At 37.4% G+C, this 21997-nt stretch overlaps 1 protein-coding gene across 1 annotated transcript; it reads left to right on the top strand.

Annotated features, from left to right (window-relative positions):
- The first annotated feature begins 497 nt into the window (after positions 1 to 497).
- Positions 498 to 21663, top strand: Ccnh (cyclin H). The gene is made up of 9 exons (XM_032899074.1): positions 498 to 758; positions 1871 to 1993; positions 7103 to 7176; positions 8263 to 8473; positions 13400 to 13563; positions 16368 to 16438; positions 20014 to 20125; positions 20586 to 20646; positions 21498 to 21663. Exons 1-9 carry the CDS (start codon positions 642 to 644, stop codon positions 21534 to 21536), a joined length of 972 nt encoding a protein of 323 aa, XP_032754965.1. The 5' UTR covers positions 498 to 641; the 3' UTR covers positions 21537 to 21663.
- Positions 21664 to 21997: the final 334 nt, after the last annotated feature.

Here is a 21997-nt window from a genome sequence, read left to right as displayed (position 1 = left end):
AGATCTGTGATTGCAATACTCAGATTATAAATTATATTGGCACTCAAAATACTTAAGAATCTGTCTACAAACAATACATAGGACAATTTAAGACTGCACAAAGACATTTGTGTTTGTTTACAAAATAAAAAAAGCACTGAAAAAATTCCAGGTAATAATTTACATCTTGGCGGTGTCCAATAAAACAGAATTGTAAAACTAGCATCCACTTTGTCTTCGGAGATGGGAATACTGGGAAGATTAAAAACCTCTGGAGAAAGGTTACATTAGCTGTAGCTTGAATTCGCATCCAGCACTTCCATTTTCCAATCAAGTCCCTCTCCACAGGTCCTGAAGTCCCTAGTGCTCAGGAGTCCTCGGGAACCAGGATCACTGCGGCCGCACCCACTTCAGACGCTACTAGGCCACGTCCGTCAGACTCCTCCCCAAGCCTGGGAGCCCCGAGGCTCCGCCTCCCACGTCGCGGAATCCCTCCCTAGGGTTCCGGAAAGGCCCGGGGCAGACGCCGGCACGTGACCGTGACGTCACGCGCGCGCCTGCGGTCTGGGCCGAGGGTTCTCGCGTTGGCGGTCGCTCGTGGTTGCTGTCTCCCGGAGTGTCGCTGTTTCTGTCTCGGCCCTGCGGCCCGTGAGGGCTACAGCATGTACCACAACAGCAGCCAGAAGCGGCACTGGACCTTCGCTAGCGAGGAGCAACTGGCGCGTCTGCGGGCCGACGCCAACCGCAAATTCAAGTGCAAAGCTGTGGCTAACGGGAAGGTGAGGTCCCCGCGAGCCAGCCCCTGTGCCCACCCTGAACCTGGGGACCCTCCAGAAGTCCCGCTTTGCCTGCCGGCTGGAAGCCTGTAAACCGCTCACCTGGCCGCGTCAGTGCAGACAGTGACTGACGCGACAGTCAAGTCCCGGGCGAGTAACATCCTAGGGAATAGCGAAAGCCTTGATAGAGTGCGGATTTTAGTGCGGGACTCGAACTGGTCACTGGTCTTTCGGGATGTCAGGACAAACCATTCTCTGTAGTTGGCAGGAGGGAGGGCAGACACAGCCGTTGGTGTCTAGTTGTGAGTCAGACTCGAAGGAAAGTATGTAGAGTGCTCGTGGTCATTCGTGGGTGAAGCTGTACCTCTGTGGCAGTGGTTGAAGAACATGGGCAAGCAACTTGTAAGTGGAAGTGTAAGGAGGATGAAGCTCATGCCAGAACTGAAGGGGAGTTTCCAAAGACTTGAAATGGGAAAATGATGGCTTGTTGGATCTGCTTTCCAGAAACAACTTGAACTCAGAATGTTGCACAAGGAAGCCAGTTGAGTATGGCTTGTTCTATGGTACTGGTCTTCCTTCAAGTTTCCCACTCATTTTTATTGTACTGCCCTGAGGTAACTCAGGCAAATAAGATTTGTATTCCCAAAACAAGAAGGTAGCCAATGAACTGAGGTGGTGGTGGTGGTGGTGGTGGTGGTGGTGGTGGTGGTGGTTGATGATGATGATGATTTGGGTGCTGTTTAATTTGGGTGACACATTGATTGGCTGAGAAAACTACTTTGGGAGATTTCCAACAAGTGAAAATTATGTATCTTCTTTTTAACTTCATAAATAGTGGTTTCAAACCTGGGAGTATATTGACATACTCTGTCATGATGTTTAAAAATGTCCAAATTGACAGTTTGAGAACTTGTGAAACGAAGACCTAGATTCCGTTTATTGATTTTGTGTATTATTTTCCTAGATATTTTGCTTAATGCTTAGCAAACTTACAAAGAGAAAAAAATGTAAGGTCTGATTTTGTTGATGGTATGAGTCAGATTTAAGCAAGACAGAGAAGACAGTTGTACAATTGATTCACTGAACTTACATTGAAATGTTTGCTCTGTCTAAAGGTTCTTCCAAATGATCCGTTGTTTCTTGAGCCTCATGAAGAAATGACACTTTGCAAATACTATGAAAAAAGATTGTTGGAATTTTGTTCAGTGTTTAAACCAGCTATGCCACGGTCTGTTGTGGTAAGTAGCTGTAAAGAAGAATATGCTTGTTAGCTAGCTTGAGAGAACTGAACTCTTATTCTTCACATCCCCCCCCCCGATAATTTTATTTTTCACATTACATTCCAATCATACCACCACTACCACCTCTTCTCACCCTTTGCAAATCTCAGAGAAGGGAAGCCCTTCACCCTTTGGGTACCACCCTAGATCTAGTCCCAGAAGCATCTTCTCTTCCACTGAGGCCCAACATTCAAGTCATTCAAGGGAAAGAGGATCCAATGGCAGGCAACAGAGTTAGAGACAGCCCCTATGCCAATGGTTAGGGACCCATATGAAGATCAAGCTGCACATGTGCTACAAATATGGAGGGGGGTCCTAGATCCAGCCCTCTTTGGTTGGTGATTCAGTCTCTGTGAGCCCCCATGGACCCAGGTTAGTTGGCTCTATATGTCCTTTTCTGGTGTCCTTGACTCCTCTGGCTTGCACAAGTCTGTCCCCCAATCTTCCACAAAACTCCCCAAGTTCTTGATGTTTGGCTCTGGGTCTCCGCATCTGTTTCCATCTGTGCCTAGATGAGGCCTCTCAGGAGACTGTTATGCTAAGCTCCTGTCTGAAAGCATAGCAGAGTTTCAGTAATAGCATCAGTTGTCTCTTTCCCATGGGGTGGGTCTCAAGTTGAGCCAGTCACTGGTTGACCTTTCTCTCTAGTCTCTGCTCCATCTTCATCCTTATCTTATAGGCTGGACAAATTTTGGGTTGAAGGTTTTGTGGATGGATGGGTTGATGTCCTCCTCTTTTCACTGGAAGTCCTGGCTAGCTACAGGAGGTGGATATTTCAGTCTCTATATCCCCTGGTCATAGGAATCACAGCTAGAGTCACCCCCAGAGACTCCCCAAGCCTTCCCTAGGTGATAGTCTCAAGTTCTGTCCATTTCCCTGCAATTTCATGATGTCTTTGTTTTTAATAGCTGAATAGTATTCCATTTTGTAGATATACCACATTTTTTAAATTCATTCTTCCATTGAGGGACATTGGGTTGTTTCCAGTTTCTGGCTATCATAAAAAAAGATGCTATGAACACAGTTGAGCGTGTGTCCCTGTGGAACAGTGGAGCATCTTTTGGGTATATGCCCAGAAGGGGTTTAGCTGGGACTTAAGATCTATTCCTAATTTTCTGAGAAACTGCCAAACTGACTTCCAAAGTGGTTGTAAAAGTTTACACTCCCACCAGCAATGGAGGAGTGTTCCTTTCCTCCACATCATCACCGTCATATGCTCACTTGAGTTTTTGATCTTAGCCATTCTGATGGATTTAAGAAGGAATCTCGGAGTACTTTTGATTTGAATTTCCCAGTGATGACTAAGGATGTTGAACATTTCTTTCAGTGCTTCTCAGCCATTTGAGATTCCTTTGTTGAGAATTTTGTTTAGCTCTGTACCCCATTTTTAATTGGTTTATTGGGTTCTTTATATGTTTTGGATATTAGTCCTCTGTTGGACAGTCCTGTACAATAAAAGAACTTCTGGAGGTATCACCATCCTTGATTTCAAGCTATACTACACAGCAATAGTAATAAAAACTGCATGGTATTGGAATTAAAACAGACAGGTTGATCAGTGGAATAGAATCAAAGACCTTGAAAAAACCCACACACCTATGGACAGTTGATATTAGACCAAAAAAAAGCCAAAATGAGGGAAAAAAGGATGAAACAGAAAAGCTTTTGCAAGGGTAAGGACACCATCAATAGTACAAAGTGGCAGCCTACAGAAGGAAAATACTCTTCGTAAGTAGCAAAATTGTATTAGTTATCTTTGAGGGTTGGGGATTTAGCTCAGAGGTAGAGCACTTGCCTAGGAAGTGCAAGGCCCTGGGTTCGGTCCCCAGCTCCAGAAAAAAAAGAACCAAAAAAAAAAAAAAGTTTAAAAAAAAAAAAGAGTTATCTTTGAGGTTAGAGTAGTCCTAACTATAGACTAAATAGGACCCAAACTATTTAGCAAATTATAATAGAAAAAAAAAATCTAGTAGTTTGTTTATTCTCATAGTGTGGCCCAGTACAGTCCATCTCATCAGAAAGGGGCTCTCTTGTCATAACTAGAATCTTAGATGATCTGGTGACTCGGAATGCCTAATCTAGTAGTCCTCTGCTTCTGGATGGAATGAGCTGGAACTGTGGGGAACACATGGCCGCTCCATGGATCTTGGGCTGAAAAGTGAGTCTGGAATGACTGTGTAAACTGAGAAATGTGGTTTCTGCCCACATGCTTAGTTCCCTATATCAAAGCATGAATTTAATGTTCTTTAGCCACCACAACATGCTTAAGTGAAAGTTGTATATGAATCAAATTTTTTTTAAATACTGGTATTTTCATACATGTTATCAGTATAATGAATGTGAGAAAAAATAATTTTGTAAGATTTTTAGGTGCCTATTCATAGTTTGTACATTTTATAAGTAAGGACATCTCCAGTTTCATTTTATAGTGTGCTTACATGTTGTGACATCCTCATTTTTCTTCTCATATCCTTTACTAGAAAACAGTAGAATTGAGATTAGAATAAAAACTTGTAGTTTTTCAACACTGCTAAACTTAGTTCCTATTTGAAATGCTCATTGGTTTATATTCCAGCTGCTACTCTTGCCATAAGATCTTTTAAAACTTTAATAAGAGGATATTAGAGGTGATATTGTTACTGTTTTCTTGGTGACTTTGTTTTGTTTTGAAATGGTCTTGAACAAGTTTATGTTGGCCTTAAGTTTGTTATATTCCAGGGGGTGACCTTGAACTTCTGGTCCTAGTGCCTACACCTCACTGGGATTGTTGGCACTGCGCTTCTAGTTTTAATTAGTGCACAGGATCAAACACAGAGCTGCATCCATGCTTGGCAGGCACACTACTGAGTATATCCCAGTCTTAAAGAGATTAGTTCATGTGGTTCTTAGTGCTATGTTTTCTACTGAGGTGGGCATTGGTGAGAGGAATAGGTAACCTGTGTTACAAGCTAAACAACAAAGAAAAAAGATGGTGTTAAGGGAGTCCAAAACACTTTTACCTTGTTTATGACTCTTATGGCTTGTTGGCTGTAAAGGTTAAATATGAAAGTACAGGCTGGTTTTATGAGTCAACAAGCTAGAGTTATCACAGAGAAAGGAGCTTCCCTTGAGGAAATGCCTCTATCTAATCCAGCTGTAAGGCATTTTCTCAATTAGTGATCAAGGGTGGGTGGGCCCATTATAGATGGCATCATCCCTGGGCTAGTAGTATGGGTTTCTATTAAGAAAGCAAGCTGAGCAAGCCAGGGGAAGCAAGTCAGTAAGTAACATTCCAGCCCTGGCCTCTGCATCAGCTACTGCTTCTGACCTGCTTCAGTTCCAGACCTGAATTCCTTTGGCAGCAATGTGGAAGTATAAGGTGAATAAACCCTTTCCTCCCCAACTTGCTTCTTGGTCATGATGTTTTGGTAGGAATGGAAACCCTGACCAAAACAGCTGTTTTTAAAGTTTCAAAACAAATGATTTATGACCCAATTTAAAAAAAAAAAAACTATCTAGGCTCCTCTATTTTTATAATAGAAAAAATGGAAGAACATTGAAAATACTAAATCCATAAGTATTTATGGTTCATTGTAAAGTTGTAGACTTATCTGAGAGAGCTAACAGTCATAAACAGTAACAGATTAGTTTCTATGATGAAATTGGGTTTTATCTTTTTCATTACAGAAACTGTAAAATGATCTAGTAGTATTAAATTATTTCTTTGGGTCAAACAGTCTTTCAGTGAGTTTTATGAAATCAAATATACAATGGACACAGTGGTTATTTTTTTGTTAATTGTTTAAGTTGACAACAACTCTTGAAGCATTTAAATGGGGGATTTTTCCTGTTATCAAATAAATAAGTGGTTATTTTACTACTCAGTAAGTCAAGATAGATAGTTCTTAGTTGAATATAGCCTGTGACCCTTGATAAATGTCTGAATAAATAGGATTAATCATGCTATTTCATTTTCTGTGAAGATAGCAGTATGTTACTACTGTATTATAAGGATTGGGATAGATTGATACTGCTGTGCTTCGCACAGTGGAATTATCGGATGGGAAGTATTCAGGCAATTGTGAGGTGCTACAGTTTGACAGTAGTCATCATGGTTCATCACCATGAAGATTTGGAGTTAACAGAGAAAAAGCTTTTTCCTCCAATTATGTTATCCATTCGCATTTTTCCAAAATTGGCTAACCTGTGATCACTGGTATTTTAGTCCTTAAAATTTTCTTGAGTATAAGTATTCATTTTGTCCTGAATTCAAAAATTAATACACAGATACATATATTTTTAAATTTAGTTGACTACAGAAAGGATTACTCCACATAGGCTGGGGACAGATATCTAAAAAATAATACAGGCTCTTTGATTGTGTTTTTTTTTTTTTTTTCCCCTAAGGGGAGGTTCTCCCTAATTGGTTCTTGATTTGTCAATAAGCTGGGTGGAAGGTACAGGTGAGTTCTGGGTCCCAAGAGGATGGAGATGCGGGGAAGGAAAGAAGGAACTTTTCTGCCATGCTTTGGAGGAAAATGCACACAGCAACCATGTAAGACTAAGACCTCAGGGCATCTAGGGCCTGCAGCCTCTGTTACTGGCTGGTGGCCAAAGATGCTTGGCAGGGGCTCATTGGAACAAGCCACTAAGTTTAGGGCAGAAGGAGAGACAAAGATAATAAATTGGTAAGGACACACATTTCCAGGTGGGAGGTATTGTGCCCAGCAGTTGTGCTTAAAGGCAAGTTAAGGTGACAAAGCTGTCTGTGTGTCCTTTATCCAAAGATTCAAGGGTCTTGGGTGGGACTGGTAACTCAACCTCTCGAAGAGCAAGGGTCTTGGGAGTGGCCTGGTGGAACAATCACTCCCTGAACATAAGGAGGGTAGAAAAGGAAGCCAAAACACTCAACACTTTTTGTTGTACTTTATCAGAATTCATTGTGATTAAGGGAAAATTCAAACATACCAGCGATGAGGAAAACATTTTTAAGGAAACCTGTGCATGAATAAGTTTTTTTTTCCAAATTTAACATGTAACAGAAGTAGATACTGCTTTTATAAATGTTTATATTTTTATTTTTAATCTTAGGGTACAGCTTGTATGTATTTCAAGCGTTTTTATCTTAATAACTCAGTAATGGAATATCACCCTCGGATAATAATGTGAGTATAAATTTGTTTTTGTTTTGTTTTGCTTTGTTTTTATTGAAGATGTTTATAATGTGTGGACCTTTATCTGTGAGCTGTATATGACAGATAACTGACAATTTTAATTAGGAACAATTTAGACCTGAATTTTTTTCTATTTGGATATAAGGTCTTCTTAGTTACTGTTATGTTCTGTATAGCTAATGGCCTCTGAACTGCAGCTTGTCCACCACTCACCTAGTTCTCTTTCCACTAATAATCCTATTAATTCTGCTATCAGTGGCACCTTTATTCTGCCAATTGCTTAGGCTAAGAATCATTTGAGGTAATTGCTTTCTCTCCATTTCCATTCAGTTTGTGCATCTTGTAACTTCATATTCATTTTGGCTAAGCAGAAGTATAATGTTGTTTCCTCTCTTTGCTAAGCATCATGCTTATCATCATGTATGAGAACACAATTAATATAAGACTCACCAAACGGTTTGCTGCCATTTATTTGTCTGTTTGTCTGTCTGTTTATTTATTTGTCGCCATTCCCTTCTCAGCAGTCAAGCTCAGGGCTTTATTCTGGCTTCAGATACTAAAGGGTGACAGCAGTAGCTTTCTTACACTAGTTCTCGCTGAACTTAACTTAGTACTCAGGAGAATTCCATGTTTGCTTGCAAGCAGTAATCACATACTCACAATGACTTGAGGCTGCTGCTGCTGACTGTCTAGAGTATTAGTTACTATTACCTGTCTTGTATGGTTATAAGGTATATGCATGTGTTCTATTCCGTTAAATTAAATCTTCCATTTATATTTCTTGATACACACTACTTATTATGTTTTCCAAGTTTGTGGTTGGATTATATGACGCTATGTGTTAATGATGGTTAAATGCTGTAGCAGTAGTAAATGATGGCTCAACCTAACTTTATAGTTTCTCCTAAGCCTAACAAAGTTTAAAGAGGAACATTTTTTAACTTCTGTTTTATTTTTTAATTTAATTCATTTAATTTCCTGCAGTATCTAGCATAGTCACATATGAATATTATGCAGTTTACAAAGCACTTTAAGTAATAATTAAGTATTTCTGCCATCCTTTATTTTTTTATGTAGGCTTACTTGTGCATTTTTGGCCTGCAAAGTAGATGAATTCAATGTGTCTAGTCCTCAGTTTGTTGGGAACCTTCGAGAGAGTCCTCTTGGACAGGAGAAGGCACTGGAACAGATTTTGGAATATGAACTACTACTTATACAACAACTTAATTTTCACCTTATTGTCCACAATCCATATAGACCATTTGAAGGCTTCCTCATTGATATAAAGGTAAATGTACTGACATGAAATAGCTGATAGAGGTACTCCTTTATTACTGTTTGCTAAAAAGAATTGAAAGCTTTCTAACCAGTAGTATCCTAACTGGTATAACACAGGTGCAACCCAAGAATCTTTGCTGGCTTTTCTAGGGTAATAGTTTTCAAACTTCAGTGTGCATTAGAGTCTACCTGGAAAGTTTGTTTCTTAAGATTATTGGGTAAGAATTCCCAGGTTTCTTGTTTAGTAACCTTCTATAGTAGATTATAATGTTCTTATAACTGATATATATTGTCATAGATCTAGGCCTAGTGACTTATAGTGCCTCAAAAAATTCTTAATATTAAACCAAAAGATAAATTAACCTTATTGTAAATGTTTTATGAACTCAGTTCACAAATATAATCACCAAAATTATAAGTAAATTGGTGACACCTGTATTGTCAGGGGCTCAGGAAGTTTAGGTGGGAGGATCATTCTGTACCTAGGAGTTTGAGACTAGTGTGGCACTGTAGTGTGAGTAGATCACAAACTTGTAATACAAATATGTGCATGTGTATATTTTATGTGTAGAATTCAGTCTATGTATTTGTATGTGCCACATATTAATGCATATGTTAATATTGATGTAGTCAATTTAAGTTGTTGAGTAGACTAAGTCAAAGAATAGTCAAGACCTGGTTATTCTCAGGTAAGCAGCTATTTATGCTAGCATTATGTTTTTGGGGTACAACCTAGAAACAAGACAGGAACATGACAACTTTCATGGACCTTAGATAACTATTAATGTGGTAAAATATTTTTATATAGGGAAATCAAAATATTCTATTAGACAATGGCAGATTGAAAAGCAAGGAAAACACTGTTGAAGTGAAATTCAAATCAAGAGTAGAATTAGGTGAGGAAAGAACACCCCACCCAGACTTTCCTAGTCAAGCACTCAGGAAGAGTCAGGGGATGGAGGGGAAGAGTGTTTTGGCTTGAATTAAAGGCAGGTATCTAGACTAGGTAAATAGTGTTGAAGATGTTTACAAAGGAAAAAGACCATGAAAGCCTTGTCTATAGAACTGGCATGATTGGGTTCACAATGTGAAAAAATGGCCTGTTGGCACCTCACAGATTAATTGGTGTCTATACTAGTAAGGTTTCCTAGAGTAAGTGTGTGTGTGTGTGTGTGTGTGTGTGTGTGTGTGTGTGTGTGTCTGTGTGTCTGTGTGTCTGTGTGTGTGTGTGTGTCTGTGTGTGTGTGTGTGTGTGTGTGTGTCTGTGTGTCTGTGTGTGTGTGTGTGTGTGAGAGAGAGAGAGAGAGAGAGAGAGAGAGAGAGAGAGAGAGAAGGAATTTATTAGGATGTGGTCAAGTTAATCAAATAGTGACTGCCTGTGAACAGAAGATCCCATCCACTGTCCAGTAGTTAAGTCTATGAGGCTGGATATCTCAACTGGTCTTCAGTATACACTAGAATGCCAAAGAAGGAAGTGCTAATACCAGAGAAGGAATGGACTTGCTAGCAAGGCAAGAGCAAGCAAGCAAAAAGAAGGGCCGCCTTCTACCATGTCCTTTATATAGGCTTCCAACAGAAGGTGTGACCCAAATTAAAGATGAGTCTTAACACCTCAAAAGATCTGGATTAAAGGTGTGTTTTAAACAAAATCCCTGACAGGGTCATCCAGCCATTTGGGGTTCTAGATAATTTCAGATGTAGTCAAGTTGACAATCAAAATAGGCATTATACCATCAGATGAAATGAGACATCTGTATGTGTCTTGCATTATGAAGAGAGTGGATCACAACGGACAAAGGGGTAACAGCAGGGTAACAGCGAGGGCTTTGGTCATAAATGTTTAAACGGTAGTTGAAAAATGAAGAAGCTTATAATGGGAGTAAAATGTATCCAGAGTTGTAGGATTGTTGGAAAAAAATAAAGGGAAGTAGATAGAGTACTCTTGTAAGTAAGGAGAACATCTTTCCAATTCTGCTTGGATTAAGAAAAGATAATGGAAGCTGCTAATGTTTGCTAAATTCGGTGCCAGAAAGGTCATTCATGATTTTGTTGACATTTGTCTTTGAAGTGTGGAAGGAAAATAAAACAGATTGGTGGCTTTAGGGGAATAAATTAAAAGACAACAGGCTGTAGAGATGATGACCAGTTTAGAATACTGCTACTCTTCTAAATGAACAGGGTTCAGTTCCCAGCACCCGCACTGTAGCTCATAATTGCTTGCAATTCCAGTTCCCAGGAATCCAATTCCCTCTTCTGTCCCTCTTGATTACTAGGCATGCATGTAGTGCATAGACATATGTACAGGAAAAACACAGATACACATCAACATGCATAAAAACAAAGGAAATAAATTTTTTAAAACTATAAAGGAAGGAGAGCCCTAGAACTCCTGTTAACTTGGTTACATAGTAAGATCCTGTCCAGGTAAAGGGAAGGAGGGAGAGAAACAAGTATGCTTCTTATAAATTAAAAAAAGTATGTTCCTTAATTACTGGATATATTCTGAGATACTAGGTGAATTTGTTATTGTGTTCCCAATATTATAGTCTTCCCCCTTACATATTGCCCTTAGCTAGGTGTTACTGTGCATGGAGCTCTCATAACAATGGCTTCTGTTATTCTTGTGGATATGTCTGAAGTGTTTTATAATTAACATTTTGTTACTAAGTAGAAGAAACATACGCTAACATAAAAATCAACTTTTTGCTAGTAAGTACAAAACATATATTCTAACATAAAGTTATATAGTGCAGCAAGAACATAAGCAGTTGCATAGTTTATCATATTTTGAAAATTCTGCAATATACGTACTTATGTCTTATTCTGACACAAGACCATAGACTTGTTTACTCAAGCATTGCTGAAAAATTATAGTTGTGATGCTTGTGAAATAACTGAATGATGGGAAATGTTCAGCTGCTTTAGAACCTTGTAGAACTCATTCCTCTATTCATTACTGATAGAAAAATTGTTTTGTAGGACAGAACTCGTATACATAACTTAGATTAAACAGTTTTTTCTGTGAATTGGAAAGAGGTAAGATGGAGGAAATGCTGGATGTAGATGTGTTTAGTTTTCTAGAAGAGATTGACATACTAAGTACTGATCCAATGAGCTAGTAATAAGAAGGAAAGTTAAAGGGAAGTAGAGACTGTCTAACAGAGCTGGAGATTCTCTCCAACAATATAAAGGGGTTAGCATGTGGTTTGAAATGGTACAATTGGTCTTAGAGAAGATGTTGTGTTGATTCGAGAGAGAGAGTTTGGGTGAAAATACTGTTGTATCTGAGGATTTGATAGGAATAGTTCTAATCCTTATTAAGTGCAGAGATAATTTTCCATAGAATGATGTTCTTTTGAAATTTACTCAAAGAAGAAATTTTCTAGGAAAACGTGATTGTTAGGCTGAGAGACATGCCAAGGTTAGTGAATTTGAATTGATATTAGGATCCCAAGACCTCTTCTGTAGATTTTTCTGTCAATGCCCAAAAAAAAAAAGTAAAAAAATAAAAAAAAAAAAAAAAAAAAAAAAAAAAAAAAAAAAACAAAAAAAAAAAAAAAAGGGGGGGGGGGGGGGGATTTAAAGGGGGTAAAAGGCTTAAAAAAAAAGCGCAAGGCCCTGGGTGGGGCCCCCACCCCAAAAAAAAAAAAAAAAAAAGTATAGAAATTAGATTTAGATACTGTTGAAATTGAGACTGGAGAGATTGCTTATTAGTTAAAGAATGCTTGCTTTGTTCCAGAGGACCTAAGTTCACCAACATCTGGTGGTTCAGAACTGCCTGTAAACTCCAGCTTCAGGAGAAGTAACACCCCTTTCTGTCTCTGTTGGCACTATGCACATATTACACACATTCACAGACAGATATATACATATACATATACATTTATATACATACATACATATGTATGTATGTATACCTAAAAATGCAGCAAAGAAATTGTTGAAGATTCTAGTAAGTCAGATCAGGTAGAAGAATTCAAATCCAGAGCTCTAAGATTTACAAGAACCTTATGAAAAAATTAAGCAAAAATCCCGAGAAAGCGGGGAGTGACCACATTTATCATTTCAGAGGTTAGATATTTGGGGACAATGACTAGGCCTATGTGGAACTCTACAGTTGAACCTGATATTTTGTTTCAGAATATTTATAGATTGTCTTACTAGTTTACAATTTGACAGGAAGTATCTGTCAGTCTGAGGGATTGAAACTTAAGGAAAGGAATTGATAGACTGCATAAGGTTTTCCAGAATTCTTGAGCTTAGTCTAAAAGTATTTCTGTAGATATCTGAGAAGGCTAATTGGTTCAGCACTCATTTCCCTTTACTTTCTCTCTCAATAATATAATTAGAAAAACTAAACTTTAACAGTGATTTGGTACAATTCCTAATGTGGCCTTTCAGTCTTTACCAGAGAGTATATATCTAATACATCTTGGCTTTGCTTTGAATCCAGTAGAATCTCGAGGAATTTCCCTTTCTAACTTAGAAAGTACTAAACTGAGAATAATGTTAAGTATTATCGTGCTAAAGCATATGCTTCTGGGTTTTTTTCCCTTATAAGTATATTATCATAGTTGTATTCCAAAAAAGTTTGAAAGTCCTATCAGTAAAAACACTCAGAATTTGATGACTATAATTTAGTAATGTTCTATTAGTACATACCAAACAATTTAACATTGAAAGATTCATTTTTGGAGCATAGGAAAGGAGTTACTTTTTTTTTTTTTTTTTTCTATTCTTTTTTTCGGAGCTGGGGATCAAACCCAGGGCCTTGCGCTTGCTAAGCAAGTGCTCTACCACTGAGCCAAATCCCCAACCCCAGGAGTTACTTTTTAAAAATCATTATTTATTAAGTACTTACTAGCTACTGTAGTTTTTAATAGTATGGCTATCCACTAAATTCTAAAATAGTAACATCTATAAACTTTCTTTCTAGACTCGATACCCCATGTTGGAGAATCCAGAGATTTTGAGGAAAACGGCTGATGATTTTCTTAGTAGAATTGCATTGACAGATGCTTATCTTTTGTACACACCCTCACAAATTGCCCTGACTGCCATTTTATCAAGTGCCTCTAGGGCTGGAATTACTATGGAAAGGTATTAATTTGTCTTACCTTAGTTCCAATTCAAGTTTTACTTTTTAGTAGAGTCTGAATTTTTAACTAAGTTTCATTAAACAATGTTTCTGTGTGTATATAATATATATCTGGTTTTGTGGTTGAATAAGGAAATTGCCTTTAAAGAAAGCATTTAATCTAGTATTGTTGAGCTAGGAGAATACTATTTTGACTTATCTGGAAGTGTGACATGAACTTTTGGAAGACAATTATAGCTACCAGGATATGACAGATTTACAAGGCAGTGTTAATGCAGCAAATCTGATTTATTGTATCATATGTTGAAAAGCATATGTAACACTTTCAGTAATGATTTATAGAAGTAATGCTTTAAGGTATATCCATATGAAAATTGTAGTTCAGCCATAAATAATAATAGCCAGTACATAGACACACATAGATGCAGACATTACAATGAGTACTTAATGTGAGTTAATTCCACTTGATATTTTAATGTTATCTTATGCACATACTAATTCTTACACTTGTAACAGTGCTATAGGTATATTATTATGGAGCTGGAAGAATGGACAATTAGAAATAATTGTAATACTCCAGTTGCTTTCCAATTTATACTATTTATTATTCATATTCAATTTCTACTATGACGAGATTCTTTTGTTTCATCTTTATAATTAGCTAAGGAAAGTAAAATTTTCTAAACTTAAAACTATTTTATATACTTAAAAATTTCAAAATACAATAAGATGGCATCAAACAATAGTGATTTAGTTTTTGTCCTTCCTCACTGGGAATATTTATTATTACTACAGAAGTACCAATATTGCTGATCACACGGCAATATGTACACACACATACACATTCATACACACACACACTCTAGTCAAGCCTGACCACCTGTCTTATCAGCTCTGCAAATGTCATGCATACTTACATACATATACCTACATATGGATGCATATACACATAGACAGACATACTTATTTACATTTGGATGGAAGGAGCTGAGCCCCAAATGCCACACTGCATTGCTTCTCTCTGGCTTTTTTATACCTTCTTAGACAAAAGTTCCTTAGAAAATTACCTCATAGATAAAATGCTACACAAAAGGGGAGTTACAGAGGGCATCAGTGTTTCATATAAGTTCAAAGTAACAGTTTCTCATGGTCTTGTTTTATCTTGGTGCACATCTGTGGCTTGATCCTGGATCTGACCTAGAATGAATATTTTTCCTTGATCACAAATCTGTCCCAAGCCTATTTCTCTTCTTAGTATAATTGTGAAATCTCATTGCAGACTCCATTATGCAGCTTTTACTATTTAATGAGGAATGGACATTCTATTTTTGATTCTAACTTTATAATATATTCTTCTGACAAAACAAAACCATCTCTAAAAACTTTCTTCATAAATTATTTGAATCAAATTAGGAATTCTATAAAATCATTAATTTATCTAAACTTAATTCATGAAAGTTCATCTTTATGTTGATTTGCATGAAATCTGTCCAATAGGATGGGCTAATGCCCAGGGATCATTAAACTGTAATAGGAAAAGGCATATCGACTGCCTAAGCAATCCTGAGATGCAGATCTCTTGGGACCTTGCCTGCCTCTCAGAGTTTTCCCATCTTAAGCCATGTAAAACTGGTGGGCCACCTCCAGGAAAGTTACCTGCTAGCCTTAGCCTCTCCTAGATGCCTCCTGACAGGTGGTTAGGAGCTGCCAGATATGGGTCCTGGGAACCAAACTTGGGTCTTCTGCAAGAACAGTATGTTCGTGTATCACTGAGACATTTCTCTAGCCCTAGTATACCTATCCTGTACAAACACAATACACATTAGGTAGATTTAACCCTATTGTGATTTATATCGAATTTTATTTATTTAATACCACACCTAAGAAATACAAGACTGAAACACTGAGCTGTAAAAAAGATAACCATGTGAATAACTGACTTGTCTGGAGGTTAGGTGTAGAGTCTTTAAGGGCACATGGGGAATGGAAACAGGAGTGTCAGGAGTTAAAGGGCATCCTGAGCTATACTGAGTTGTAAATGGGCTACATAAGATCCTCTTTCAAAAACAGTGATTTAAAAATGAAAGAAAAAAGAAAGAAACTTCAGGAGTATTGCAGATGGGTAACAAGTTAATATGTAACGTAGTTATCAAAGTTTTGTCATATTGCTTAATCTAGGTAGTTTAAAAATAACAACAGTTTGTAAAACTCTTTGCCTTCTTTATAAGTAATTTAGCTGGAAGAAAGTTTTCTTTATATATTTATTTTTGAAAGACCTGAGTTGCTTTGGACTTCATAAAGATAGATTTATAAAGCAGGAGGTGATCCTGTGTTGGTAGATTGCTTTCTCATGTATAGCTATAGGTACAATGACATTGTTATAGACGGGAGAGAGCTGACTGGTGCATAGTCCTTATCTTCTACTTTTGAGCTTAGTTAAATCCATCTATAGCGCAGACTTTCATAAATCACATAAAGTTAGGTAGGCTTGTAGTTAGGCCATATCTATAGCAGACATTTATTGTAAAATGATAAATATTGGCTATTAGTACTTTTATCTCTGAAAAGTTATATATAATAAAATATAAACTTTGAACAGTACATGTCTCTTAAACTGGCAGAAGTGGTAGTAAGTTTTTCAGACTGTAATAGGTTTTAGTACTGTGGAGGTTTCAAATAGTATATACTAGTTTTAAATAAGTAATTTAAAAACTGTCCTTGATAAAATAAACATTGAGGTAAATAATTTATGCCTGTCTTTTCAGTGTGCAATGTGCTTTCAATGAGTTAAAATTTTTTTTTTCAGCTATTTATCAGAGAGTCTAATGCTGAAAGAAAACAGAACTTGCCTGTCACAGCTACTGGATATAATGAAAAGTAAGTGCTATTAAGAAAGCTGCTTACTGAATAAATATTTTGGTATTTAATGTGCTGTGGTAGACTGGTATTTAAATTTATTTTTATTGAGTTATTGTGTCAAAATGCATTGAAGATTCATTGGCGAGAATAAATAAAAGGTATGTGAAAGGAAATACTTTTATTTGTAAAAAGAGAATATGGATATCAGATTTACAAAGGGCTAAGTCAGAACAGATTTTTTTTTAAAGTATTCACAAATAGATGGTTGATACTTAGAGTCAAGAGAACTAATTTCAAGGAAAGGTTTGCATTTGGAGCATTTGTTTTATAAATAATTTTAGCTAGTTAATACCTTTCATGTCCTGTTCATTTTGTTATCAGTACAAAGCTAGTAATTTTTCATGTGGGGGTTGGTAAAGGAGAGGTGCCAATTTCAGAAGACACATAGACTATTATTACAGCTTGGAGATTAACATCTGGGTCTGGGTTGGGACTAGGTGGTAAAGCCCTTGTCTAGCTCATTCCAATTCTTGTTTAAACTCTAGCACCCAAAACCCAAATCATCCAAACCAAAAAACCATGAAGAATGCTGCTTAAAAATGCCCCCTTAGATGTTTGCCCGGAAACCGGGAAAGGGAATAACATTTGAAATGTAAATAAGAAATACTCAAGTTAATAAAAAAAAAAAAATGCCCCCTTAAAGGAGGTCCATGTCCTATCTGTGGAACCTGTACCTGTTAAATGAGACTGTAAAAGGCGGTATTGTGCAGGTTAGTTCATCAGAAGGTGCTGATGGTAATGTGAGTTAGCGAAGTGAAGAGTATATGTTTTAACAGCCCAGATGTCCTTCAACAGAATGGGTACATATACACAATGGAGTACTATTCATCTATTAAAAACAATGACTTCATGAAATTCTTAGGCAAATGCATGAAACTAGAAAATATTATCCTGAGTGAGGTAACCCAATCACAAAAGAACACACATGGTATGCACTCACTGATATTAGCCCAAAAGCTTGGAATACCCAGATATAATCCACAGACCACATGAAGCTCAACAAAGACCAAAAGACCAAAGAGTGGATGCTTCAGTCCTTCTTAGAAGGGAGAATAAAATATTCACAGGAGAAAATACAGAGCCAAAGTATAGAACAGAGACTGAGGGAAAGGTCATCCAGAGACTGCCCCACCCAGGGATCCATCCTATATTCTGTCACCAAACTTAGACAATATTGTAGATACCAAGAAGTTCATGCTGACGGGAGCCTGATATAGGTGACTCCTGAGAGCCTCTGCCAGAGCCTAACAAATACAGAGTCAGATGTTCTCCACCAACCATTGGACTGAAAATGGGGCCCCCAATGGAGGAGTTAGAAAAAGGACTAATGGAGCTGAAGGGACTTTCAACCCCATAGGAAGAAGTGTTAACCTACCAGACCACCAGAGCTCCCAGGGATTAAACCACCAACCAAAATTGTACACATGGAGGGAGCCTTAGCTCCAGCCACATATGTAGCAGAGGATGGCCTTATCTGACATCAATGAGAGGAGAGGCCCTTGGTCCTGTGAAGGCTCAATGCCCCCGTGTAGGGGAAGGCCAGGTCAGGAAGATGAGGTGGGGGTTGGAGGGGACACTCATAGAGGCAGAAGGGAGGAAGGGATGGGAGGGTTCCAGAGGGGAAATTGGGAAATGAGATAACATTTGAAATGTAAGTAAAGAAAATATTCAATAAGAAATTTAAAAAAAAAAATGCATGTTTTCACAAGGTCCTCATGAACAGAAGGTAGAGATATGTTGGAGACGGTCATAAAAACAGTGTTTAGACAAAAAATGTGCATATCTTTAAAGTTGGAGTGATGTGTCAAAAAGCCATTTCATTTGAGCCTTCAGACAAAATTTGCCAATACTGTGATTTTTGGCCCAAGGAAAAAAGGTTTCAGATTTCTGGACTCTAAAGGGTGAGAGTATACAGTTGGTTGCTTTAAAACACCAAATTAGTAATGATTTTAATAGGAGCCTTAGAAATTAAAAGACTTTGATAACAGGCTTACCAAAACCCCTTGGTGCTAGAATTGAGAAATCCTCTTTAGAAATTCTGATTCGAATTTCTGGTTAATTAATACATGCATTTATGTATTAAATGTATGTGTGTATATAACATGTACACACATACATACGTATAAACATAATACACATATATGGCATATATATCACTAATTTGTGTTTTTGAGAATCTAGAAATGTAGCCTAGGCTAGGCTTAAACTTGAAGTGTCTTTCCTCAGTTTCTGAGTGTAAAGATTGTAGGGATATGTCACTATGCTCAGTTCTTCTTGTCTTGGCAGTTATGTTCACAGGTATTGAAATGTACTTTAGAGGTAAAGCAAACCAATTAAAATACTGGCTTGCAGACCTTTGTTTAGGTGATAGTAAATGTGCAGATATTTTAATGTTTATTTTAAAAGCTGACATTCTAGTCTTGTAGTTTCATGCCTTGAAGTGATTTTTTTGCTTGAAGTAATTTTGGATTTCCTCTAAGCATAATGGAGGGTTTTTTGTTTTTGTTTTTTTCCCTATAAACTGTAGGTCTTCGTATTTACCACTAGAGGGTTCACTTCCAAAGCTAATTGTGATTTGATCATAGTACTTTCTAACAATTTGGTAGTACAAGAAACCATTAAGAAAACACACTGCTTATCTGAAGCTTGCAGCTTAATTATTGATTTCTTATGAAACAAGAACACTTCAGAAAATATTCAGTTTTAATAATATGAAGGTATTCTTATTGAAAAAAAGATATTGACCTAAAAATGTTGAATCACAAATACCAATTTCAGTCTGAAAGCACATGACCACACAGTAAGTCCCCAGACAGGTTTCTAATCTTGAGATTTTTGGTTTATTATATTAAATAACAAGATAGAAAGTATTTTATGTAATCTTATCTTTACTTATCTAGTTTGTTTTTAACTTTTGTTAAGGAAAGCATTCTTTTTTATATGTTATATTCTTGTTATATTTATATTTTTATATGGTAAATAACAGGGTATATTTTTGGAACAACATCTATAGTATAGATTGTTAATGTGTATGGTTGTTAGTAGAGAATAAAGATATTTACTAAATCACATAGGGATTACTTCAAAAGCCTTAAATTGAGAAAAATGTAAACATGAAGGTACTTATAAAAAATTACTACCAGTATTATATACAGTATGCTTATGTTTATGCTATATATAGTGTAACATAAACAGCAGATACTCACTGTTTGAACTTTAAAGGCTGCTGCTGCTTGATTTTAATACAGAATACGAATCCTAGTAAGAATATTTGTTGTCATCAATGTCTTCTCTTTCCTGAAGCAAGTTAGATTATTATGCTTTCTTTAATACAAGCAGACTTTTTGGGTTTTGTTTTGTTTTTTAAAACAGGATTTGTCTGTGTAGCCCTGGCTTTCCTGGAACTTACCCTAGACATGGCTGGCCTCAAACTCAGTTCCACTTGCTTGTGACTCCTGAGTGCAGAGATGGAGGCATGTGCCACAACATCTGGCAGAAGAGTTTTTATTAAATACGTTTGTATCCCCGTGTAGGCATGAGAAATCTAGTAAAAAAGTATGAGCCACCCAGATCTGAAGAAGTTGCTGCTCTGAAACAGAAGTTGGAGCGATGTCATTCTTCTGACCTTGCACTTAATATGGTTACGTAAGTAGGCATGACACAGAAGTTATGCTCATAAAGCCATTGAGTTCAATTATGTCACTGGTACAAAGTTTGTTAATGTTAGCATCTAAATCAAACTTTTAAAAAAAAGTTGAGGGGCTGGGGATTTAGCTCAGTGGTAGAGCGCTTACCTAGGAAGCGCATAAGGCCCTGGGTTGGTCCCAGCTCAAAAAAAAAAGAACCAAAAAAAAAAAAAAAAAAAGTTGAGTACACTGATTTTGTCTGTTTGGAGTTGAGCTATCTAGTGCCTGTTCTTCAGTAGAAATGTATTTTGTTTTTGAAGATAGGGTCTCACTCTTGTTAACCCATGCTAGTCTGAACTGAAGGTAATCCTGTTACCTCAGTCTGAGTGCTGTCTTTGTAGCTGTAGGCTACCACATTGGGTTATAATTAATTTTGTTGCAAGTATCAGTTTTGCTAATCAATAACTGCTTATTTATAGAAAGAAGAGGAAAGGCTACGAAGACGATGACTATGTATCAAAGAAACCCAAACAGGAAGAGGTGTGTTTTCCCCTAGATAAACTTATCATTTATGTTTTCTGGCATGAACTAAGTTAACACGTACTGTTCTGAACTATTATAAGCATTATAGACAGATGGGGCTGAGAATGTTTGAAACAGTGTCTGCTTTGTAGCCCTAGTTGGTCATGAACTCCCAGTTCTTGCCTCAGCCCTCTGAATACTAGGACTACAAGTATGTCTGAAATTTGAAATTATAATTTTCTACTTACCTGCTTATGCACAGTCTGAATTTTAAAGATATCGTTAAGGGGAAGATTTATTTTGGGTAACAGTTCAAGGGGATTAGAATCCATGGCAGGAGAAGGCATGAAGAGGGCTTCCTACAAGGTGGCAGGAGCAAGAGGCAGCTGCTTGTTACATGGTGCTCACATGGAGCCTATACATGGTCTATTTTTACATGACAGTGAACCACTTCTAAAGTAAGCTACTTGATTGAAGTAACTTCCTATGAAAGAAGGTGTGGTTTGCCAAATTTTATCAGTTCTGTAAGAATCCTTCCCTTGCCTTATCCCAGTTTTAAAAACTGTCTCTTAAGAAGTCAAAGATAAACAAGCACAGGCAAAAGGATAGCCTTCATATACTCCTTCACAGAGTGGGCAGCGGCCTCCATGTCATTGTCACAGTGAAGTGCAGGACTTAGCACATACCTGTACTTCAGCACTTGAGATAAAGCAGCACCACAGGTGGCTGCAGCCACAGTAGAAAAACACCTCAGAGACAAACAGATCTACAATAGATGTTGTCAATCCACATTTTCTTAAAGGGAAGAAAAGAACAAATGGCTCTATTGTTCTTCAGTGTTACCCTCACCACATGTTTTTTCCCTTTAGGAGGAGTGGACAGACGATGACCTGGTAGATGCTCTCTAACCAGTGTAAATGACTGCAGCAGTACTTACTGATCGACGGAAGTAGGAAGCATGTCTGACATTTCACTTTTGTCAAAATAGTGCAATGTGAAAACATCAAAATATATTAAACTTTTCTAATTGTTATATATATTTCCTCTGTGATTGTTTTATACTGCCACCTAGTTAGAATATTCATGACCCACTAGGGTTAGTAGCAAACCACATCTTCCTGTGGTGGCCAAAGTCAAACTATGGTACACTTCCTTATATTGTTCTAGACAAAATATAATAAACAAACCTTTCCATTTAGAAGAACTGTACCAGAGAAACAAAATACAGCAGTAGGTAAACACTAGAAATGCTAAGGAAACAGGTTTCATTGTCCAGAAACTCTTCAGGTGCTTCTCAAATGTTTCTCTATTTCTGAATCGCTACTAAGCTGTAGAATGTACTGGGCACTTAGTACCTAGGTGCTAAATT

The sequence above is a fragment of the Rattus rattus genome, chromosome 3, assembly GCF_011064425.1.
Source record: "Rattus rattus isolate New Zealand chromosome 3, Rrattus_CSIRO_v1, whole genome shotgun sequence".
NCBI lineage: Eukaryota > Metazoa > Chordata > Mammalia > Rodentia > Muridae > Rattus > Rattus rattus.
Note: the sequence above shows the minus strand (reverse complement) of the source record. Positions and strands in the feature narration are given on the sequence as shown.

Coding starts and splice junctions, on each gene's coding strand:
- Ccnh (XM_032899074.1), top strand. CDS start 642: ATGTACCACAACAGCAGCCAGAAGCGGCACTGGACCTTCGCTAGCGAG. Junction 7,177..8,262: donor TATCACCCTCGGATAATAAT/GTGAGTATAAAT, acceptor TTTTTTATGTAG/GCTTACTTGTGCATTTTTGG. Junction 16,439..20,013: donor GCTACTGGATATAATGAAAA/GTAAGTGCTATT, acceptor ATCCCCGTGTAG/GCATGAGAAATCTAGTAAAA.